At 35.8% G+C, this 26,209-nt stretch overlaps 1 protein-coding gene across 4 annotated transcripts in view; it reads right to left on the reverse strand.

Moving 5' to 3' along the window:
• PPP4R2 (protein phosphatase 4 regulatory subunit 2) overlaps positions 1 to 26,209 on the reverse strand; it is a 52,140-nt gene that overhangs the window by 10,529 nt on the left and 15,402 nt on the right. For 2 of the 4 annotated variants that reach the window (XM_072785372.1, XM_072785371.1), the window contains exon 3: positions 5,044 to 5,214. In XM_072785372.1, coding sequence (XP_072641473.1) covers positions 5,044 to 5,214 — 171 coding nt within the window. Of the gene's footprint in view, positions 1 to 4,324; positions 4,347 to 5,043; positions 5,215 to 9,479; positions 9,629 to 26,209 lie in introns of those variants that run through there. The other 2 variants (XM_072785373.1, XM_072785374.1) reach the window with 2 other exon arrangements.

Below are 26,209 nucleotides of genomic sequence, written 5' to 3' on the forward strand. Positions count from 1 at the left end.
AAGTGTCCAATAGATGGCACTAAAATGTCATATAATACCCACCCTTCTGCCTGAGGCTAACGTACAAATATTACTTGTAAATAAAAGTATCCTTTGAAAACATTATTATAATCTTGACAATTGCAGTGAAGATCTCTTTACACAGTTGCACTTTTTAACTTTTTAAGTAAATATGAAAGCCTACAATAAGCTAGAAATATTTACTTGGTAGGAGAGCAGATAAATAATTACAAATGTTAATAAAATTCTGTACATACTATCAAGACAGAATAACCTGTATGCCAGGGAAGCAAGCAAGAACCTGAAACATTTAAGTTAAATATTTAAAAGAAGCATAAGAATAAACCAATAAACTGAAAATGAATGGTTGGTACAAAAACTGTACCAAAGGTTTGCTGTTACTCTGTTACTCTTTAGATATAGCATACAAAACAGTTTACTCTAACTCCTAAAAATATTAAACCTTTTTCAATGAAAATCACTAAATCAAGACCCTATGTGCTAAGAAGAAAAAAAGCAATAATGCACACAATGAAAAATCTGAATCAGAATCCCTAAATTTGGGGGAATGAGTTAAGGATTTCAGTGGAATGATATACTATAAAAATAAATGACTCAGTAGAAAAATATGTGGGGTTATTTCAAATAAAATACATTCACAGTTTAATGTGCAATACATTATCTTATTTGCCTACCATCTAAGATAAAAACTAAGATTACATAAGGAACTGGGAGACGGAGGGGCACTTTTAAAAAGAACGTAACTGGCATTTTCAACTTTAAAAAACGGTGTGTCTACAAAATCCAGTAAAACCTAGAGGGAAAAAAAAAAACCTACATTAAATCAAGGACCCAAAAATGACAGGTCCTTTCAAATGGTATTACTCAAATACTATAGAACACTAATGACCAGTCTACTTTTGATGTACCAATTATAAGGTAGTGTGGTTTAAAAAGGCATACTTGCTAGCCCACTGGGAGACCATGTCCACGCTGAATTTATCCCTCTTACAGCTTCATGTCCATATCTAGAAAACAGATTCTGAAAGTGTACTTTTCACACTGATTATGAGGAAGACTAAATACATATAATGTATATAAACCACTTAATAGTGCCTGGAAGATTTTATAAGGTGTTCATTAAATCTTAGTTCCCATCATCATCCTGATGCAACCCACTAATTAATTAATGGAGCTGTAGAAAGCATTCCAAAGACCAACTATGGAGGAAGAAAACCAAAAGTTTATCTGTCTTTTAAAACAGTCCTTTTAATTCCAAGGACCGTAAGGAACACATTTTACACTAGTTATAGAGTATAACTGAATTTGGTTTTTTTTTTTTTTTTTAGTATAATTGAATTTGACTGCAATATCCATTCACTGAATAAAAAAATATCAGGGCACCTGGGTGAGTGAGTTAAGCATCTGACTCTTGATTTCAGCTCAGGTCATGATCTCAGGGTTGTGAAATCTGGCCCTGGATAGGGCTCTGTGCTGGGTGTGGAGCCTGCTTGAGATTCTCTCTCCTCCTCTCCCTGTGCACTCCTGACCCTATGTTCACTCATGTGCTCTCTCAAAAAGGTATTAAGTCTTAGACACCTGAAAGCTATGACAATTCAAATATCAGGACAGGGACTGTACATCAGAGAAAAACATCTAAGCATGAACGATCAACTCAATGCTATTTTTAATAGGAGAAATTTTAAACAAGAAGGCCAACATGCAAAGAGTTTCCTATCTTATATTTTAACCTGAGATTATAGTTTGACTATAATTGATCTCAGTCTATTTAAAAATATTTTATCATTAAGATATACAAATATTCTGAATGTATAATAGAAGGTATTCAGTTGGAAAGAAGGCATTCAGAAAAAAATGCTCATTTAATTCAGAAATTAAGATAAAAATCAGATAACTGATTACCTTACTCCTTTATAATGCAAGCAACTTTCCTCATGAAAAAAGATAAAGGAATATAAAATAGAACACAAAGACCATTTAGTATAAAAACTAAGAGATAACCATAATATCAGACATCCTGTTAGGAAAAATGCTAAAATAGCCAGGTTACTTTAGTTTTATGCATAAAGATGTCATTTTTACGATGTCCTTGTTTCCTATGAAGGGCTACATTTATACCGTGCCTTAGTTATTAACACAATTACTTAAATCTGACCTGAACTATTTAGGTAAAAACTAGCTTAAAATAGATCTCAGTTATCACACACATACACAAAAAAATCTACATCTATATATCTCAGTTATCAAAGGCTGAACAGGTTCAGTTCTGTTTACTCTTAAGTCCTACAGAAGTCAGAAATACCAATGGAATCATGTGACATTATCTTTACATAAAGCAATATGCTCTAATCTGTACTCAGACTTTAACATTTGTATAAATACACATACACATAAATATTCTTATGTGTGTGTGTGTGTATATATATATATATATTTAAATATTTATTTATTTATTCATGAAAGAGACACAGAGAGAGGCAGACATACACAGACAGAGGGAGAAGCAGGCTCCCTGCAGGGAGCCCGTTGTGGAACTCTGTCCTGGGATCCTGGGATCATGCCCTGAGCCGAAGGCAGACATTCAACTGCTGAGCCACCCAGGCATCCCTTATGTACATATTTTCTATCTCAAATCAAATATCAGAAATTCTGAGATTTATTGAAAACATCAATGTAAAATGACAAGTACAAACAAAACAAATTAGACTCTTTAAATAATGCTAAGTAATTGTAAACTAGTATCTGCACCATTCCCCATCCCAAAATAAATCTGTAGCAACTGTCAACACTTTTAATAAAGTTAACCACCTTTTATAGTGCCTACAATAATCTGAATTGTCATTGTCCTGGCATCAAATAAAAAATGTCAAGAAAAAAATATAAGCTTCTGCTATGTCCTACCTTTCAATTTAAAACATTTTATTAGAGCATCAAATCAAATCACATGACTAAAGGACAAGACAAGGCCGGAGTCGAATGAGGAGGGAAGGCTACTTAATTCCAATTCTCAATTAGTTATGTTAAATGAAAGCGAAGAAAACAAATACATTTAGCTAAAAGAAGTAATATGCTCAATACTGACACACAAAAAATGCAAAAACTCCTGTTTTCCCCAACTGAAGAGAAAACTCAGTAAGTACCAATATAACAGGTCAAAGAAGAGAACAAAGTAACCAAATCTAGAACCTATTCTCTCTTCCCTGAATCATCTACACTAACTGTAAAGCAAACAATACCAAATAAAAAAGGATCATGCTATAAATCCATGATCTAGATTTAAGAGTATAAAAATCTAATATATGACCTTTAAAAAGGCATGAAGAGGTACACTCTCAGGTGTAGAAATTTACAAGAAATATCTGTGTGTGCATGCAACGTACATATAAAATAATGTGAAAGTTTTAGGACTAAGAAAAATCTGGTCAATCATGTATGTTAAAGTAACCTTAGAGAAAAAATTCAATATTCAGAAAGACTATCATGCCAAAAGATGAAGAGCTCTCTTCAGTTGTAACCAATTATACCTGTCTTAGAGATGATGTGATAATTAAAAGATTTTTTAAAGTATCAAATGGTTATATATACTTTTTCCAGAACTGCTCATAAATATATAGCCACACTACTTCAGTCAACCACCCACAGTAACAAACTTACTGCTTATTTTAGAAAGGTCTTAGGTCTAACATTGACAAAAGACAAGCAAAGACACATAGTTAATTTATATTCATTATTCTTCCATGTCATAATTTAGAGGACATATAACTATCTTTTTAAAAACTACTAGAAATGGATATTATATTCTTTCTACCCCTTGAAATCCCTCTTTGTGTACTATTATAAGAATGAACTACTAGAAATAAAATATAAATATAGAAACATGCTTTTCTTCCTTTAATTGATTTGATCTAGTCATCATTTGTTTGAAAACCTGTGTTCAGGCATTTACTGTTATAGGCCGTATTTGGAAAAGGCAATTCACTCTGCTTTACAGAATCCTTAAGGTTCAAGAAATCAAGACAACAAGTGAATAGACCATTTCACTTCAAAGAGGGAAAATTTAAATGCTGACAATATTCTAAAATAATTTTAGAAAATGGATGATCTTTTTCACGACTAAATACCATGAAGCATTTAATAGAGAGCTTTTACTAATTAAAAGCAAAAACATTACAAACTTAAAGAAAAGTCACCCCAAAGTAAGAAAAACAAAAAAGAGTAAGACTGTTTATGCTACCTAAAAATACTTACAAATGAAATCTTTCAAATAAAACCTACCCCAAATATGAATTCATGGTTAACATACCCATAAATGTCATTCAATTTGGTATCGTCATCCCACACTCCAAATTTTAATGTCAATCTAAATATCGAACAATTCAACTTTATAAATACTTCTTCCTTTCAATAAAGAAAACTCTATAAATACAAAGTCCTAAAAAGAAAAATAGTTAAAAATGACACAGAATATGACACGCAGCAACATTTTTTAAAATGGCAGTTTATTTTAATGCAGTGTATCTTTTCAATGCAATGTTTTACAAAGGGCTAAAAATGATTATTTGTTATTTAGGAGTAAAGGGGGAACTCCAAAAAAAAATTCTTTTAATGGGAAGTCTAAGTATAATAAGTTCATAAATTGTTATTTTTTCATTTTTTTAAAAAAAATGTTACTCAAAACTCAATGATGTCCAGCTTCTAGGCAAGTATAAAGATTTATAATATCACATATAAAATGGGAAGAAAAAAACTAACATATATCCTGAATGTTTCCACCGTCAAATCCATTTAAAGTCCAAATGCCACTGATACCCATAAAGGTGGTTAAAACTAAATAAATAAAGTAGGTACTTTATTTAATACTTGTAAGCTAAATTATTTTAAATACTTGTAAGCTAAAAATCACTAACTACTAAATGTCACCAGAGACAAAGAACTTAATGGATAATCCATGATCAAAGCTTAAATAAAAACATGTAATGGTTGGCTAAAAATTAAATCCTTAAAATAATATTAAGTGCATACCCATTAAATCCAGTGACAATTTTCAGTATTCTTTCCTTCATTTCATCAAAGGGAATATATTCGACATTAGGGTTGGGAGGACCTCTTGGTTCAGGAGCTGAAGTTCTGAAATCATCCATCACTTTCTCCAGTTTGAAAATAAAATAGCCTTTAAATTGGGACCACTGAATCCTATAAGCAAAAAATAAAAAACACAGTATCATGTAGCTTTACAATTCTTGAACACAAAGCACAAATACAGAATACACTAGGACACCAATGCTAATAAAATTAAGATCTAGGGGCGCCTGGGTGGCTCAGTAGTTGAGCATCTGCCTTTGACTCAGTGTGTGATCCCAGAGTCCTGGGATGGAGTCCCACATCAGGTTCCCTGTGGGAAGCCTGCTTCTCCCTCTGCCTATGTATGTCTGCCTCTCTGTCTCTCTCTCATGAATAAATAAAATCTTAAAAAAAAAAAAGATCTGAATAAGGAGCAGTGAGAACATCTTTGTTCAGTAGCATGTACCATGCCTGATGAATCTGATTCACAAGCTCCAAACTTGTACATTCAATTCTCCCCACCCCTGAACCAAATGAAACCCCAATCTCTGATAAAAATCTTTAAAATGGACAACCGTGTGGCTGAAAGCCCATTATGTGCTACATCTCAATTATTAGCATTTTAAAAATATTTTGTTTCAACTCTATTACTCCTAAAAAACTTAACCAGGGAGGTGTTACTGTCCCATCTTCAATAGGTTATTAGAAATTGGCACAAGTTCACATTTAAAATAGACAAGTCAGAATGACTCACGACCCTACGCTCTCAGTATTCAAGCTAATGCTTACATAAACTAATAAAGGTTTCTTGTCGTGTATTTATGTTAAATAGCAAAATAATCTTCCATTCTCCTTTTTCTTTCAGCTAGTATTTTCTGGATCTTATGTCTCTTAAAAGGTTTATTTCATGGGTCCTATTCAACATGATCTGCAAAGTAAAAATACATTATTTCTTTATATACTCTTAGTATCTATTCATTTACTAAATTAATATAAACATCTTTTTAACCCTGTCCTCTTACATTTTACCACTAATATAAAAAAATTTGGTGATGACACTTGTCTGAATAGCCTGAATTCTAGGAGATTCAAGAATCAAGAACGCGAACCATTTACCCAAAGAGAAAGTAACAACCATTAGTGACAGCAGAGAAATCTTACACAGGTGACTGCTTAAGCAAAACAAAGAAGTACTAATCCGCAATCACTCTTCCCTCCCATCCACAATCCTATAAACTAGTGCAGCAATTCTCAAAGTGTAGTGTAAGAGGCCAAAGCCATTTCATAAGCCATTTTCATAAGAGTTGACATTTTTACTATGTTAATATTTGTCCTGATGGTGCAAGAACAGCAGCAGGGAAATGAAGACACTTTAGCAGAAATCAAGGCAACAGTACCAAACTCCTATCTGTTAGTAGCAGTCATACACCTTCTTCATTCATCACAAATTCACAGTAAAACGAAAAAGCATTTCACTTAAAAGTTTAATAAAACGAGGGACGCCTGGGTGGCTCAGCCGTTGAGCATCTGCCTTTGGCTCAGCGTGATTCTGGAGTCCAGGGATAGAGTCCCACATTGGGCTCCCTGCACGGAGCTTGCTTCTTCCTCTGCCTATGTCTCTGCCTCTCTGTCTCTCATAAATAAATAAATAAAATCTTAAATAAAAAAAAAAAGACTGTGAATGTATTTAATGTCACCAAATTATATACTTAAAATGGCAAGATCTGTTATGTATATACATATGTTATGTATATGTACCCCAATAGAAAAGTATGACATAGTCAACAGGCACTTGAAAAAATGTTCCCTGTCACTTGTCATCAGGGAAACACAAATCAAAACCACAATACAATACCACTTTATACTTTTAATGAGAATGGCTAAAATTAACAAGACAGGAAACAAATGTTGTCAAGAACGTGGAAAGAGGAGAACCCTCTTACACTGTTGGTGGGAATACAAGCTGGTGCGGCCCCTCTGAAAAAGCTGGAGGTTCCTCAAGAAGTTAAAAATAGAGCCACCCTATGACCCAGCAATTGCACCACTGGGTATTTACCCCAAAGATACAGATGTAGTAAAACAATGGAACACCTATACAGCAGCAATGTTCATATCAATGTCCACCACAGCCAAAAAGTGGAAGGAGCAGAGTCGTCCCTCAACAGAGGAATGGATAAAGAAGATGTGATATATATACACAATGGAATATGACTCAGCCATCAGAAAGAATATCTACCATTTACATCAATGTGGACGGAACTGGAGGGTATTATGCTGAGTGAAACATGTCAATCAGAGAAGACAATTATCATTAAGGTTTCACTCATGTGTGGAATATTAAGAAATAGTCAAAGGGACAATAAGGGAAGGGGGGAAACTGAGTGGTGAACAATTAGAGAGGAAAATAAACCATGAGAGGCTCCTGCCTCTGGGGGGGGGGAAAAAAAATAGTACCAGAAGGGGATGTGGGTAGGAGGGATCTGGTGACGGGCATTAAGGAGGTCACGTGATGTGATGAGCACTGGGTGTTAATACTAAATACCAGCAAATTGAATTTAAATTTTAAAGAAGTGTGGAAGATTGTATAAAAGATTCACATAGGCATTTCTCCAAAGAAGATAAATGGCTAATAAACATATTAAAAGATGCTTAACATTATTACCAATTAAGGAAACACAAATCAAAACCACAAGATACCATTTTACATCCACTAAGGTAGGAATAATAAAAAAGATGGGGCAATAACAAGTGCCGGGGAGGATGTAGGGAAATTAGAAGTCTCTACATTGTTGATGGGAATGCAAAATGGTGTAGTCACTGTCGGAAAATAGTTTGGCAGTACCTCAAAATTAAAGATAGAGTTAACACGTAACTTGACAATTCCATTCCATTAAATGAGTAAATTATATGGTATATAAATTTTATTAATATTAAAAAATTTTGGTGAGGATGATTATTAAAAGCTGATTTGCATGATCACTTCTTCCTTCCATTCCCTGGTCTATTTTGGGAATGTTTTGTGTGAAGAGGCAGCCCATTTTAATTTCTGACATGCCTAATAATAATTTCCGGTTAACATACAATTACCAATGGTTACTAAAATTTATCTCTAAATTTCACTGGACTTCCCACAAGCATTCAACTAAAACACACCACGGAAGACTAGTGAAAGAGAAGTCTTATGCTTTTCATTTTTTAAATTTTAATTAATTTTTTTTAGCAAATGTGCACACACGCACGTAAGTGGCGGTGGGGGTGGGGGGCACAGCGCAACAGAGTAAGGAAGAGGAAGAATGAGTCTTAAGCAGGCTCCATGCCCAGTGCAGATCCTGATATGGGGCTCTATCTCATGACCTCAGCCAAAATCAAGAGTCTGATGTTCAGTCGACTAAGCCACCCAGGTGCATGCATCCCTCCCTCACTTTTCATTTCTTAAATTAAAATTTCTTGTTTTATTAAAGCCACTAAGTAATAATGTTTTACAAATTAGGATTTCTACACACCAAGGAGTTTTTCCCCCACCTTTCCAGTAACCGTTTGTTTGTTTTTTTTTTTAAAGATTTATTTATTCATAGAGATGCAGAGAGAGAGAGAGAGAGGGGGGGGGGGGGCAGAGACACAGGCAGAGGGAGAAGCAGGCACCATGCAGACAGAGCCTGACGTGGGACTCAATCCAGGGTCTCCAGGATCACGCCCTGGGCTGCAGACGGCGCTAAACCACTGTGCCACCGGGGGCTGCCCCCAGTAACTGTTTTTTAATCCACCCATGCTATCATAAACAAAACCCCCACAAAGACACAGACACAAAACAGCCACACACATTAATGGGAACAGCTAGATGAGGAAAGATAGCCCAGGTAAGCAAACTATGGGGATCTTAACTTGGATAGGAATTAAGTTCCATTAAACTACAATGAATTTTGTATACATTGTAATTTAAATTTCAAAGATAACAAAAAGTTATTCTGAACTAGATCCAAGAGATGCAATTCAGAAGTGACTACACCATATATAGATGAAAAACCACTTACACAAAAATGTAAAAGATGCAGCTTTTTGTCACAACTATGTAATAAAAACAAATACAGAAAATACTTCCTTGAATATTATATAATTTCAACACAAAAACAGGCCATGAGCAAATCAACTAAGAATTTGGAAAAAATATTTTCTTAGTAATGTACTCATTAGTAAAAACTTGAAATAAACCAAAAACACCTTATTTTTCAAATGAAAATAACTCTAAAAAGATGCTCATAAAATATACACTTTAAACTTTAAAATCAATTTCTCCACATAAAAATTTCCAAAAAATACTCATAATTTAATCTACTTGGCTAAAATTAACTCATTAACTTACTGAAATTTATTACTCAATTTTTAAAAAGTAGTCTCACCTCCCTCTGCTTTTTCTCTTTCCTTTCCATGTTTTCCTTTATGCAGTTTCTCCTTTGGAAAGGCACAACTCTATCACTAATAAAGATATCCTCCTATGAAATACTACACACTGACTTTTTTTCTTCATAGGAATTGACCAGTCTATACTAAAACAAACATGCTTACCTCACAATTCTCAAGTTAAAGAATTTTTTAGAAGCTCAATGGCAGAAAATCTCTTTTTTCAGCTGGTTCTAGAACTTTTTAGTGGCCAGTGACAACCACCACCTTAACATGGTTGCCTCTTACAGTTCCAAATTCTATTAAGATTACTTCTACTCAGCCCGTTGTTTTCCATACAAAATCTATATGGAAAGCTAACAAAAGAGATCACAGTCACAGTACCTCTAGGGGATAGCAAACACTATACCATTTGCAAAAATCAACGGGAAATATGCTAAGAATGAATGAATAAAAACAAAAAGAAATTTAAGGGGGCTAATCATTCATGCAAGGTGACAGGCTTATAAAATCAGGAGATTTAAAGTGTCAGGATTTTTACATGACAGGAAAGAGCGAAACCAAGTAAATTTAATCTGAATGCTGAATTACATGAGCAAAAACACGTGGCAAAAATAAGAACACACTGTGAGTTGTTTACATATCAACAGCATTTTTAAGAACTTTAAAATACAAATTACTAGTTCAGAAAAATTCTGTAAGCAGAGCCCCCAATCAAGGATATTCCCCTTTCCTGATTATACCATATTATATTTTATCAGTTAAATGAGCAAAGAAATACACATATATCTAAGAACAAAAAGCCCAGAAACAGACATAACACAAAAGGAAACCTGGTATATGGGAAAGGACAAATTACTCAGGAAATACGCTAAGAAATGATAGGACTACTACATAATTTTGCTAGAGTGTAAAAATAATTTTTTTCTGATATTAGTACAGTTGTTAAAAATTAGAAAAAATAGAAACAAAATGAAAACTGCCCATAAACTGCCCAGTAATCATCATTAAAATATATTTTAGTGTATCTTTCACTAAATTCTATTTAAAATACAGTGCTCTAGTTTGATACCCCTTTCTTTCCTTCTTTATTCACTATGGCTATTGTCACATCATCAGTAGTCTTTGAGAGTAGGATTTTTAATTTATAACACATTTAGTTGCACCATTATTTAATAACCACCATTTCAACGAGTTAGGTTTTCTTCCAGTTGATTACAATTAAAAATAATTGCGGTTAACATCCTAATAAACTTTGGAGGCATCTGTTTATTACTTTAGGATAGATTTCCTAAGTGGAATTACGGAGTCTAAAGTATAAATATCAACTTCTAACGTGTACTTTCAAAAATCTCTCAGAAATGTTGTACCACTTTATAGTGTCATCAGTATAGAAACACCTCTATCATTCAAGTATTAAATTCTCTCAAAATTCCTGTCACAATAGTAGAAAAACACTTTAATTTGCATTTCATTCACCGCTAGTAAAATTGAGTATTTTAACCTGTGTTCACTTGTCACAAGAGATTTCTTTTGTACCTGAATAGGTCCTCTGCAACCCTCTCATTCTGGGGTTCCTCAACTTTGGCACCACTGACATTGTAAGCCTGATAATTCTTTGTCATAGGAGAATGTCCTGTGCACTGTAGGATGTTGAGCACCATCGCTGGCCTCTACCTCCCAAAGTCAGTAGTGACCAATCCCCACTGTCTCAAAAGTTGTGACAACCATGAACATCTACAAATATTGCCAAATGTTACACAGAAGACAAAAACTGTCCTCCATTAAGAAGCACAGCACCATCCCCATCCCTTTAAAATTGTCTTTTTCTTACTCTTATGATATCATGGAGAAAGCAAATTACTATGTGACACAAGTATGAAGATAACTTTTGAATTTCCATTTTGTACTGCTTAAAAAAAATTTAACTATTGTTTTTATATAAAAAAGTGACACTAAAATTTTTGTCTAATTATTCCTACTTTTTTTTTCAAAGATTTTATTTATTCATAGACAGAGAGAGAGAGAGAGAGAGAGAGAGGCAGAGACACAGGCAGAAGGAGAAGCAGGTTCCACGCAGGGAGCCTGATGTGGGACCCAATCTCGGGTCTCCAAGATCACACCCAGGCCTGCAGGTGGCGCCAAACCGCTGCGCCACTGGGGCTGCCCTAATTATTCCTACTTTGAAACTATCCTTGAAATGTTACACATTTTCTTGCTCAGAAGCTCTTATCTGAAGATGGCAAGGTATTTACCTGCTCCAAAGCAATAAAATTCTAATACAAATACTGAAAGTGAATTTTTCAAATTAAAATATTTCCTGATAGTTGTACACATCAAGGATCCAATCCGATGGAAAAGAGCTTCAAGAGGTAAAATATACATTCAGTTAATACCTCAGCATGAACTTGAGTTTCTTCTTTGGCAACCTACATATGCATAAGGTTTCTAACATGTCTAAAGAGTCAAGTTACTTTTCTTCTACTCACCCATCTCTCCCTACCAAAGCAAAAAATTGAAAAAATAGTGTGTTCTGGTTAGCCTGCTTATGCTTAACTCTTAGCTAACCTTTGGTCCCTTACTTAAAATCTTTCTAAAATTTACTAATATACCAACATGAACCCTCTTGTCCCTCATAAACAGCTGAACCAAAGACACATCTTCTCTAACCGCAAGGCTCAGGCTGAGGACAACCAATTCAGAACTCAGGGGGTCCTGGGGTTTTTAACAGCACAAGCTTAGTGGCTGAGATGGATCTACTCTGCTTCCTACTCGAAGGGAGTAGCTCTTCTCACCACTTTCACCACTGCTACTATCACTTTCCATACAATCCATATGATAGCAATTCCAAATTCCCATCCACAGGCACTGGTCCATTCCTTCAGTGTCACTTTTGCCAGAACATAGGTAGAGTCTGGGCCCTTTCTGCATTCTACCAACTCACATTATAAATCAGAGTCAACAGCAATTAGGAAGCTCAGAACCCTGATCCTCCACTAATAACATGAGTTTATAAAACAAGATACAAAGACAATAAACAAATAGGACAGCATAAACCATTAGTTGTAGAGATTCAGTGATGGTACAAGAGAACCCAGAGAAAGGAAATACAAAATGAAGGCTTAGAGCTATCTAGGAAAGGCTTCAGGACTAAGTAAACTATAAGCTGGATGAGTAGAATATGGAAAAATAGAAAGATGTAGAATGATGAGTAGAATATGGAAAAACAAAGTGAAAAATTATAGGAATTAAAAGTAAAAGAAGCTTAATTAGTGGGACAAATTTCTCAAACTTAGCGTTTATTGACATTTTCAGCTAGAGGGTTCTATGTTATGGTGGACTGTCCTGTACATTGTAGGATGCTGAGCAACGTCCCTGCCCTCTACAACTTGATGCCAGTAGCACTCCCACTTCGAGTGGTAACAACCAAAAATATCTCCAGACAATGGCAAAAGGACCCTAGGTGGAAAATGCTACCCTTCCCCCCGCCACACACACACATCAAGTACCACTGCAAAACACAATTCCTTTTGTTGAGGATTACACTGGTTCCTGAAAATTAGCAAGGCTGGGAAAGAGAGAACTGCAAGGTCAAAGTCTCACAAAATTTAAAGAATAAAATAATATGCATATACATATTTTTTAATGGTAGAGAGAAATTCTAAAATGCAGAGGATTCATTTAAAAAATAAAACACTCACTAAAATCTATCTCACAACTCACTTCCACAGGAAAATGTGCTGTGAGATGTGACCTTAATTTTTTTCAAGTGTAATCTATGTACTGAGAAAGGTAAAGATAAAAAACAGCAAAAATCTTTCCACACTAACCCAGAGACAAACTCATGTGGTACAAATCAAAGAATCTCTAATTGTTGGGTTTTTTCCTTTTTTTTTTTAAAGTAGGTTCCAGGCCCAGCTTGGAGTCCAATGCGGGGCTTGAACCCACAACCCTGAAATCAAGACCCGAACTGAGATCAAGAGTCAGATGCTGGGGCACACGGGTTGCTCAGTGGTTGAGCATCTGCCTTTGGCTCACCTTGTGATCCTGGGGTCCCAGGATTGAGTCCTGCCATCAGGCTGCAGGGAGCCTGCTTCTCCCTCTGTCTATGTCTCTGCCTTACTCTCTGTGATTCTCATGAACAAAAAAAAATAAAATCTTAAAAAAAAATTGAGAGAGAGGCTTAACCGACTGAGCCACCCAGGCATCCTGGGTTTTGTTTTTTTTCTTAAAGACTGAAATATAAGTATGTAAATGTTAAGGCTTTACAATTTCTGTTATCGAAATATAAAAAAGAGTTTAGACATCCACGAGTGGTGGGAGATTACTGTATACTTGTATACAGAATTCATCCCAGAAAATCTTGAGTATGAAGATGAGGCTCAAAGAGTCTTTGACGGTATTTGCAATAAGGGCTTTGGGTAGATTGGTATGTGTCTCTTTTGTGCTATGTCATATACAGATTATTTTTATTCATGTTTTAAAGTATGCCCCAGAGTTATTTGCTACTCTAAAATTGCTAATTAAAGATATAATTACTTAGAAAGCATTTTCTGTATTTATATACTCTCAAAAGGATGAAAAACAGACCATTAAAAGCACTGCATCTACTAAAACGACAATTTATACTTTGGTCCAAGAACTATATGAACACAAAGACAAATGGATACCCCCCCCCACCCCGAGAATGTCTACCTATATGTGATAAAACCAAGAAAATAAGCTAGATGGCTAAATTCAAATTTCAGCTCAGTCACTTTTTCATTTTTCATCTAAAATAATCCCTTTGTTTCCCCATCTATAAAAATGGAAATAACTGTACCTACTTCACAGAACTGTGATAATTAACAGAGTAAGCAGACAGTGCTTGTCAGCAAAGTTAAGTCACACTTAGTAAGCACTCAAACTCAAGACAGGGAGAACATCTGTGAATATCACAGTAGAACTATGCAGAGAGCTTTCCAGGTGGCATTAGTAAAAAAAGACTTAGAATAGTAAGCCAAGACCTCTGTTAGGCCATAATAAAATGTCTGGGCTTACCTTATGTACTGTCATACAACAGATTATAAGAACTTCAGGCAATCTCTTGAGCCTAAGAATACTTCTTTATTCCCTTCATTAGAGTATAGAAAATGTTTTACCCAATATTCCTCCCTCCACCACTAACAAAATATTTCCTTAAAAAAAAAAAAAATACACAGAGTATTGCAGCTAATAGATAAGAGAGAATAGGAAGAAACACCTACAGATTATCTAGTTTTGTCAAACCTTTTTTACAGTTCTTGATGAACTAGAAAATATATTGCACTTGCTCCAAAAATTCTTTGACTCCACCAGGATCTCCAATCCATTGATCCTTCCACCTTTCTACAGTCTCTCATCCCCTTTTATATCCTTTCCCTTCATTATCCAGCTTAAATTAAAATTAATAATCATAAAAAAATTAATAATCATTATAATCACCCCCCTGCATATAGTTGACTCTCTATTCCCTCTTTGGCTTCATAGTACTCACAAAATCAACTCCACTGGTTAAATGTAATCCCCACCAAATCTGTGCCCATATGGCAATGCACAGAGGAGAGAGAATATGAAAGTTGTAGAAAATAAATATGGTCTAACCATCACGCTAGTTAGACTCAAGTACACTATTAAAGCTGACAGGTAAAATATTTCCCCAGTTTAGTTACTCTCAGACTCCTGTAGATAACCACTTTATATCATCGCCTCAAACCCCCACTGAGTTCTTCCTCACCATCACACTCAATGACTCTGCCTCCTGTTTTCACTTATAAAACTAAAGCAGTAAAATTTCCAGAGTTCTACCACATTTATCCACCTATTAGCAGGATCAGGCACACATTCTGAAATCTCACCTGTAATCACATATGAACTATTAATTCTTTCATCTATTAAGAATCTCTCCATTTATGCACCTAACTCCAGAGCATTTCTTGTGTAATTCTCCTCTTTATGTTGTCAACTACATCTATATCTACTTTTTAATCTCTAATGAGTCATTTCCATTACCATGCAAATATGTTGATATTTCTCCTATTTCAAAAATTTCCACTTAACCACCTATCCTATCCCTCTTATTTCTCTCCTCAGCAGGAAAATTCTTTAAGGTGTCTCCCTCCCATTATCTCTCAAATCCACTCCAATCAAGCTTTCAGCCCCACCACTAAAATTAATCTACTCTTACTAATAAAACTTATCAATGATCTCATATTGCTAAATTCAAAGGTCAATTCTCACACATTTCATCCTTAATTGGCCTATAAAATGTATTCACATAGATGACCACTCTTCCTTAATTATTTTCTTGGGTCTTCTTTCAAATAACTGGCCTTTGTTGCTCATTTTCCTTTACAGGTTTCCCAAACTTAATTCTGAGCAATCCAAAACTCAGACTATTTCTTCTCTGTCCACACTTGGGGATCTTATCCAGTCTGGAGATTTTATTTTTATTTTTTTAAAGGTATTTATTTATTTATTTATTTATTTATGAGAGAGAGAGAGAGAGAGGCAGAGACACAGGCAGAGGGAGAAGCAGGCCCCATGCACTGGGAGCCCAATGTGGGATTCGATCCCAGGTCTCCAGGATCGCGCCCTGGGCCAAAGGCAGGCACTAAACCGCTGCGCCACCCAGGGATTCCCCCCCCCTTTTTTTTCAGTCTGGAGATTTTAAATACCATCTATATGCCAATTATGTCTCCTGATCTCTACTTTCATCCATCCACCTGGCTCCACATTAATATAAAATTCAGCATGTCCAAAACTCAACTCCTGATCTTTCCTATATATTGCCCCTGCCACAGCCTTTCCCATTGCAGGTATGATGAAATTCTTTTAGCTGCTTAGGCAAAACCCTTGAGTCATTTTTGACTCCTTTCTTTCATACACCACAGCCTATCTACAGGAAATCCTGTGAAGTTGTACCTTCAAAATATATAAAGAATATGACTAAACCTCACCACCCCCAGCTACCTGAGCCATTGCCATTCTTCAATAATATCATTATCTTCATCTTCAACAAACCCTGCTTCGAGCTTATTTTACCTAAAGTATATTCTCAGCACAGCCATTCTTAAAACAATCATCTTAAACCTAATGTCACTTACCTACAGAAAACTCCACAATGGCTCCTGACTTCATTCAGAGTAAAGTCCAAAGTCTTTACAATGGTCCCCAATGTCTTACATAAACTAAATCTAATCCCCTTTACTTCTCTGACCTTCTGTCCCTAGTCAATGTATTCCAGCCATTGTGACCTCCTTGTTAGCCTGTGAAAAGGCAGGACACACTCTTAAGGACTTTTGTGCAGGAAGATTCCTCTGCCTGGAATGCTCTTCTACTATATAAGGCTGAGTATTTTAAATTACCGTATTTAAAATTACAAGTTCCTCCACCCTTAACGCTCATTTGCCTACCCTCATTTTTCTATTGCCTTTACAAGTAAGTAACATAATAATTTATTGTATTTACTATATCTGTCTACACATTTGTTCACCAATATATATGTGTGTGTCCATATATATCACAACTATCAGAAAATATGTCTGACAAAAGTGTTTAATAATTATTTGGTGAATATCCTGAAGCCTGCTTTGGTGGGAATAATACAACCCACCTAGAATAGGAAAAAAAAAAAAATCAGGAAAATACCAGTTACCAAACAGATTTGGGAAGTACTGTATGTGCAACTGTTTTTGCAATAGGAATACAGATTCATATTTGAACTGCAACACATAACAGAAATTGGAGCAAACGTGTAACCACTAATGTCAATCACTGGTCTCAGCACTTTGGACATATTAATTCAATCCTTACAACCACCCTATGAGTTAGGCAGTATTATTTCACCAATCTTATCACCAGTGGGCAACTAAGAAACAAAGAGGTTAAACAACCTGCCTATGGTTGCACAACTAGTAAGTGGCAGAGCCAGGATTTTAACCTAGGCATTTAGGCTTCAGAATCCATACTCCTAGAAAGTCATGACATCTAGTTAGAGACAAAGAAGGAAAAGGAAGAAAAGGAGGGAGGGAGGGAAGAAGGGCAGGCAGGCAAACATGCAACTGGAAGCTACTCTGTAGTAGGAAAAGATACAAATGAGTCTAGGTGCCCTCAGGGAATTCACAATCTAAACAAAAAGGAGAGCAAACAAAATCTATACATCCAATGGTGGAAACAAGACTTGCCTACATCCAGACTTTTAATATATATCTTAAAAAGATGAGCACAAAGGAAAAGAGAAGCCTCTCTTCCAGCAGGGAAGAGTATGTGCAAAGTCACTGAGGCGAGAGAGCAGGCTTCACCAGAGAACTTTAAGTAGTTTAGGAAAGCAGAAAAAAAGGTAGCAACCTGGGGAAGCGCAAGTTTTAAGCAGAGGCACAATCCTATAATATACATCTTAAAACGTCATGATAAAGATTTTAAATTTCAACTTGAGGAAGGTGCATTAAATTTTAATCATAGAACATATTTACACTGTAGCAAGACCACTGCTAATAACATAGCTTAGAGACTAAACAGGACAAGTAAAACTGAAGTTTAGGAAACTATTTAGAAAAGCCTACAAAGAAACTCAATCAAGATGAGAATGACTGATAATGTCTACAGAACAGTAACCCAACGTTTGAGAATCTTCATGTCGGTTCCCACTAACGATGTCCTATTTCAAGTTCTCATTTCCTCTATCCTAAACTCCCATAATAGTCTCTTAAGTGTTTTCCCTAGCTCACCTAAATTAGATTCCAGCTCCCCAAGGCAAAGTTCTGCTTTATCTCTCCTCTGCTAAAAAAAAAAAAAAAAAACCTTCAATAACTTGTAAGGTCTTTCTAAAATTTTCTAAAATTTTATGTAGTATCAGCAAGATATACCTTCATACCACACACTTTTTCCTGATATTCCTTTGCTCATTTTTCCCTCTAGTTGGATTGAGCTAAACTACTTCATGTAGGAAGCTCTCCCTAATCCTCAGAAAACAACTTCTTACTCTACTGCTCCTGAAGTACTTTATTATTATCTTAAAGCAACTATTATATTCTGCCCAGACCATAATCACTAGGTTCTAGACTCTTTTTCTCCACTTGTGAGGTTCCATGAAGCTAAGCATCATCCAACAGAATTTTTCCTTGGGGAAAAAACTTGTCTTTTGTTACAGAAATACTTTGATAGGAACGTAGGCAAAAGCTAGGCTTCAATTTATAAGCATTTCAACAATTCAGAGATGTTAGGAAAAATGAAGAATTTCTAAACATAAAAGAATAGGGGTTCTTTCTTACAAATCAGTTATAATCTCCTTAACCATTTTAGGATAACAACTTTAATACTTTATCTGTATGAATTAGGGACACCGTATATGCATGTATATATGCTGGTTACAGCACATACTAATGAGGTTGGCTCCCCAGCTCACAGTTCCCACTTTCTTAGAAAGGTATGTGATGGGATCCCTGGGTGGTGCAGCGGTTTAGCGCCTGCCTTTGGCCCAGGGCGCGATCCTGGAGACCCAGGATCGAATCCCACATCGGGCTCCCGGTGCATGGAGCCTGCTTCTCCCTCTGCCTATGTCTCTGCCTCTCTCTCTCTCACTGTGTGACTATCATAAATAAATAAAAAAAAATAAAAATTAAAAAAAAAGGGTATGTGATGATCCTCCAGGAATCAATTGTTTCCCTGTCCACATCACTTGCCTCCTCCCTTGCAAAAAGTGGATTAATCTCAGGGCCAGCCAACTGGACATTTCCCCCCCAGAAATGTGAAATATGGAGAACACAGACTGGAAATTACCAGACTAAATCACCCCTTTGTCAGGAACCTAAAAGAAACATCCAGCAACTTCTAGTCCAGCCTGAGGTAGCCCATTCTCATATCCTTGGCTTGGTTAGTTTAACTCAACCCCTGATGCTAAGTTCTACCTCAGTATCCTTCAAATAAATCTTTGTCTCTTCTCTTATCTTCTTCTGGGCTTGAGAGATCCAAAATCAGTCTGTTCTGCTTGTAAGCAAAAGTTTTAAATTAATTTGATTCTTTCAAAAAGTCCTAGATTCTGGGATCCCTGGGTGGCGCAGCGGTTTGGCGCCTGCCTTCGGCCCAGGGCGCGATCCTGGAGACCCAGGATCGAATCCCACGTCAGGCTCCCGGTGCATGGAGCCTGCTTCTCCCTCTGCCTGTGTCTCTGCCTCTCTCTCTCTCTGTGACTATCATAAATAAATAAAAATAAAATAAAAAATTTATAAAAAAAAAAAAAAAAGTCCTAGATTCTTTGAGGATTACATCTTTAATGCTCAATCTTTAAGCAGAAATCTGAGCTGAGAAAAAAGCCTTTTCTGGATTTTCAAATTACAACTTCAAAGTTGAGTTCTTATATTTTAATATTTAAAATGGTGTGACTCTAATAAATTAATTCAAGTCTAAGTGGACACTCCCAAATGAGCCATCTTCAGTCCAGCAGACTATCCATGGTATTCAGAGATTTGGGATTTTAGCTTTGTTCTCTGCATGTAATTCTCCAGAATGTCAAAGACCCTCTATATTGTTATATACACTGCCAATCTCTTTATGACATATCACTACTATAAAGTAACTTTGTTATTTTCTTCATTAGCACCTCATCCCTTCATTATAGTTTCAATTTTATCTTTTACCAATATAAAGGTCCTCAAAATATTATGATATTCCTACAGCAACCTAAAGCTTGATTTTCCTAGGTCAGAAATTAGAAATGTATATATTTATGAATTTGTAAGTCTGGAGATTGTACATTTCAATCATATCTATAAAGTTTTTCTTTTTGATGTGAGTATAAAAAATAGAAAATATTTAAAAAGGTAATTATTTAAAAGTCAGAAATGAAGGCAGCCCGGGTGGCTCAGAGGTTTAGTGCCGCCTTCAGCCCAGGGTGTGATCCTGGAGACCCAGGATCGAGTCCCACGTCAGGCTCCCTGCATGGAGCCTGCTTCTCCCTCTGCCTGTGTTTGTGCCTCTCTCTCTCTCTCTCTGTGTCCCTCATGAATAAATAAATAATACCTTTAAAAAATAGTAATAATAAAAAAAATAAATAAAAGTCAGAAATTATAAAATAGGAAAAATTAAGTTACTGATGGTAAAATTTTCTGATAGAGAAATAAAAATATTCAAACTGAATACTAGAAAGCAAAGTTGATCCAAATAGTATTTTTAAAAGGACATTGGCATTTCATTTCCAACTATTCCTGAAACATATGAATTTAATTCCTTAGAACACAAGGTTTGCTCAGATATTTTTTAGTTTATCCTGGTAGCTTTTTTTTTAAGCCACTAAATTCTCACTTCCATTTTGTATTTTACTTGGTGAATATAAAAATTCAGCAAATTCTGGGGCACAAAAATGGAGGAACTGTCACTTCTTTAAAGAAAAAAAAATGCACTGTTCAAATTGTTTTACACAGGTATCCTACTTTTTAATAAAAACTACATTTTAAATATCCAGCCGCATTTCTTAATACTCTATACCTAACATCAATAAGAAATTCAGTAATTTCAAAAATCAGCATACTTAGAAATCTTCATCCTATTAAGACGATTCTAGAATTTTAAGTTTTATACTGTTCATCAATAAATTTTTAAAAAGCAAAATATCGAAAAGTCATAAATAAGGATATGATTTTTTTCAAGATTTTATTTATTTATTCATGACAGAGAGAGAGAGAGAGAGAGAGAGAAGCAGAGACACAGGCAGAGGGAGAAGCAGAGACACAGGCAGAGGGAGAAGCAGGCCCCATGCCAGAAGCCTGACACAGGACTCGATCCTGGGACTCCTGGATCACGCCCTGGGCCAAAGGCAGGCGCTCAGGGATCCTCTAAGGATATGATTTTATCCACAAACCCTTAAAACAACCTGGGGCACCTAAGCTCAGTAGGTTAAGCATTTGCCTTGGGCTCAGGTCATGATCTCCAGGTCGTGGGATCAAACCCCAAATCCGGCTCCTTGCTAAGTGGGGAATCAGATTCTCCCTCTACCCACTCATGCACTGCACACAGGTGTGCTCTGCTTTCTCTCCTCCTTCCCCTCTTAAAAAAAACCTTATAACAACCTGAACTTTAAAAAAAAAAAAAAACAAAAAAACCTGAACTTTTGAAGACTACCAACTAAATTATATTTCTTAAAACCTTTTGACTTTATACAAGTCAATAATTAATTCAACCTTACACTGAATACTCAGAAGCCATTCTTTCAAGAATGAATGATACTTCCAAACTGCAATACTTAATACTTCCAAGCTGTCCAATACTTAAATATGTGCTTCTCCTAAAACTTCAAAGAGCTAACTGCACTATATTCATCAAATCTAAATCAGGATCAATTTTAAGATTCTCCAAGATTTTAAGAATCCTAGACTACTACTGGTATCTGAAAAACATTCGATTTCAGAGATACTAAAACAAAAAAAAAAAACATACTAATGAATAAAATTTATCTTAGTTTTAATTTAAAAATGTCTTTTTTTGGGTGACAGAGACTCTGAGGTTAAACTTTTTCAAGTTTTTACTTATTTCAGAGTGAGTGGGAGAGAACATGCAAACTGGGGGAGGAACAAAGATGAGGGAGAGAATCCTAAGTCGACTCAGTGCTGAGTGCAGAGCCTGACATGGGGCTCCTGATGTAGGGCCTGATTTTACAAACCCCATGATCATTACCTGAGCTGAAACCAAGAGTCAGACGCTTAAACAACTGAACCATCCAGGTGCGCCAAACCTTAATTTTAATAAGATTTGTGATTAGGGGAGGCGTGGGTGGCTCAGCACTTGAGCGTCTGCCTCCAGCTCAGAGTGTGATCCCAGGAGTTCTGGGATGAGTCCCACATAGGGCTCCCCATGAGGAACCTGCTTCTCCTTCTGCCTATGTCTCTGCCTCTCTCTTTCTCTCTCTCTCTCTGTGTCTCTCATGAATAAATAAAACCTAAATACATAAATATATATATGTGATTATGTCAAAATTTTCAGAAATATCTGGAATTTATATATACATAGCAGAAAAATTTGAAAAGCAAAAATTTAAAGCAATTTCAATTTTATCTCCATCTAATCCAATCAACCTCTATAGCACTTCATACATTATGAGGCTATTATCTCTTGAAACTAAAGCTTTCCCCTCCCTACCCAAAATCTAAAAACAAATATATGACAAAAATTATTATTATTGGTTGACCCCTTCTATATCTGATTAGCCTTAGGCTCATAGCATATACTAATTTAAAGATCAACTGAAAGAAATTACTCTCTAAAGTAACTACACTTACACAGTTCCCCCTAGCCCTAATTTTAAAAATGAAGATAACATATTTGATACAGGCAAATGCCAATAAAAGCAGCAAACAAAATATTGTATGAAATAATACTGTAATGCTAAAATAATAAATACTATAAGCAACTGTGATTTGTTTGCTCACCACTGCATTCCATTCCCAGCAACTAACCTGGCAGAGAATATAGGCTCAATAAATATTTGCTAGCATCTTAATAGAGATGTGAAGGAATGAAGGAAAGGAAGCAAAGCACAATCAGAAATTACACAAAAATTAAGTGGTGGGAAGATAACAAAAGGAAGTTTGCATTCAGAAAAATTTCACACCAGCATATCTTACGCAGAATGTCATATAATATGAATTATAATGTAGGAGGCTCAAAAAATCCCAGACCCTCTCTTTCCCATTTTCCTTTAAACTGGGTACATCTAAAATATTTACTTCACGAAACTCCATGAAATCAAAATTTCAAGAACATATCTGCATATCTGAAACCACACCTGAATTTAATCAGTAGGCATAAAAAGAAAGATGTACTAATTGCACAGATGAGTTGCAAATATGATGGACTGAAAGTGTTTCTCCAAAATTTTTATGTTGAAGCCTTAACACATAAAATTATAGTATTTGGAGATGAGGTCTTTGGGAGGTATAATTAGGTATAGATGAGATCATGTGTGTGGGTCCCTAAAAATGGTATTAATGTCCTTATTAGGAGACGGGCGGGGGGGGGGGGTGTTGCTTGCTGTTTCTCTATTTCACCTCTCATACCCTTCCCTTCCTTCTCTCGTTTCCCTTTGCCATGTAAAGATAGAGCAAGAAGGTGGATTTCTGCAAGCCAGGAAGAGAACCCTCACCAAAGCCCAAATATGTTGGCACCTGATCTCAGACCTCCAACTTCCTGTGAGAACGTAAGTTCTGCTGTTGAAGCCATAATCTACACTATTTTATTATTATAATCTAAGACAGCAAGCCTACTATTGAAGAAATAGTGACATATACTACAGAAGGATATAAAGATCAAAAGCCAAAGAATTTAGCTTGATAGGAGAAATAATAGATGTATTAAAATACCCAACATAGAATAGGAAATGGCAAATGGAAATTTTATGAAGGCAAAGTTACTATATTGTCTGAAAATCTGGGAAGGCTTAGACACAAAGTTTACAAAGGATAAATAGAATCTAGACAAAGGAAAACTAAAAGGGAAGAGAAAACAAGCTTCTCTCTCACATACACATCTCAGGATTTGGACACAGTAGTTTCGATTATTTTCTAAAGTTGGAATACTTCTTTAACAGAGGAAGACAAGATTTAGCTTTTTCTTCTATTTACATATTTAATTCAGCTCCTACTTTATGTCACGATTTCAGCCTCCTCAAAGTTTGGGGAACCTTACGTAGAAACAGATTAGTAAGCAAAGAGCTGCAATAGAAACCATGATCAATGCATATCAGAAATATGGTGGTTTCAATTAAGAAAAGGGGGTCTAAGAAAGCTTTTCAATAGATTACTATATATTTGAATGGAACTATCTGAACAATCTTCAAAGACAGGTGGATGTTATACCATGAGTAAGAACATCAGGGATAGCCAAAAGAAAGATGCAATTAGAATTTAATACTATCAAAAAAGAGCACTGCATATTCAACAAAATCCAAGTAATTTGGGCAAGTTACAAATGGTAGCAAAAGACAATATTGGAAAAATAAAATTTTAAAGTATTTGCCTCACTGGAATAAATGTGTAAGAAGGAATGATATTAAATCATAATGCTAACATGGGAGACTTTAAAAGGAACAAAGAGTGACCATACATCCTAACTAGAACAGTCCTGGTCTACATCTGTTCATCTGGTGTTCCACCCAGTTACCCTTTGTAACATATTTAATGATGCATTATTAGTAATTGCACTAAAATATGCAGGTTTAGTAGGCCTCTCCACTTTGAACTTGCAACCTTCTGCTATGACCTTGTCAGCTTGTTTATGAAATGCATGGATAATGAAGAGAATACATTAAAGATGACAGAAACAACTAATTTATCTTTCTCTCACCCTTTCCAGACTCAATGTATCTAACCCTTCCCTTTTAAGGGTTAGTATGCAGGGGACTTCTCAAGGCTAGGGCAGTCAGCTCCTTTGGAGGTGGAAGAAGTGGTCAACACTGCCACCACTAATGTTCCACTGATATATCAGCCAAGTTATGGCCTGTGATTTCATCCCTGAATCACAGTTGCCAAGCTACCAATGAGCAGAAGTTACAGGAAATTATAGGTTAAATACGTGCAGAGTAGCTAATATTAACACACAAAGCCAGTACTCTTAATGAAATGACGAATTAAAGCTTCTCTCACCTCTATGTATATAATATTTGTCCCATGAAGCTAGCTAATGGATGTATTTGTGAAATAATATATAGACATATACATGTACATACACACACACACAAAATGGTCTCTCTTCCTGGTTCCTAACACAGAGCTCCTGAAAGCCTTGAAAACAGGGGTTCTAGGACACCTGTTCTACTATTTAGTCTTTGGCCCCAGTTCCTGACAGCTCCTAAAACCTTTGGAATTTCCTGAGTGATAAAAACAGCTTCTGTTCTAATGATGCAACTCTGGATGGGCTCCTGAATGGGGGCTGGTCACCACAAAGACCAAGAGAAGATTAGAAGCTTAGAACTTTCAGCACCTTCTCCCCATTCTCCAGAGAAAGATAGAGGCTAGAAGTGGAGTGAATAATCAATCATGCCTACATGATGAAGCCTCCATAAACTATGGGATTCAAAGAGCTTCCAGAATCACGAACAAGAATGCAGCTACATGCTGGGAGGGTAGTGCACCCCAAACTCCACATGGACTGAAACTTCTAAGTTCAGGATTCTGCTGGGCTTCGCCCTATGTATCTTTTCATCTGGCTATTCATATTGTACCCTTCAATATCCAGTGTAATAAATCAGTAATCTAGTTATGTAAACAGCTTTCCTGAGTTCTGTGAGCTACTCTAACAAATTAATGGAACCCAAGGAGCAGGTCATAGAAATCTCTGTTTTTTTTAGCCTGGTCAGAGCACAGGTAACATCTGGGATGTGTGACTGGCATCTGAAGGGGGAGGGAGAGTTTTGTGAGAGTAAGCCCTTAATTTATGAGATCTCAAATTAACCTGAGGTAGACAGTGCCAGAACTGAACTGAACTGTAGGACAGACACTTAGCTAGTTTCAAAGAATTGCTTGGTATGAAGAAGAAAGCTAACACATGTGTTAGAAGTGTTCTGAGTGTGAGTAAAGAAGCAACTGAATTTTCTAGGCATTATTTGATAAGAGGCAAACATCTGAGACTTCCATCTTTACTGAAAATCAAGAAATACACTTATAATTAGGCTATGAATCTTTGACAAGAATATTTATCTCTCAAAATTAAACTTTACTAAGTT

This window comes from Canis lupus, chromosome 19, assembly GCF_048164855.1.
Source record: "Canis lupus baileyi chromosome 19, mCanLup2.hap1, whole genome shotgun sequence".
Lineage (NCBI taxonomy): Eukaryota > Metazoa > Chordata > Mammalia > Carnivora > Canidae > Canis > Canis lupus.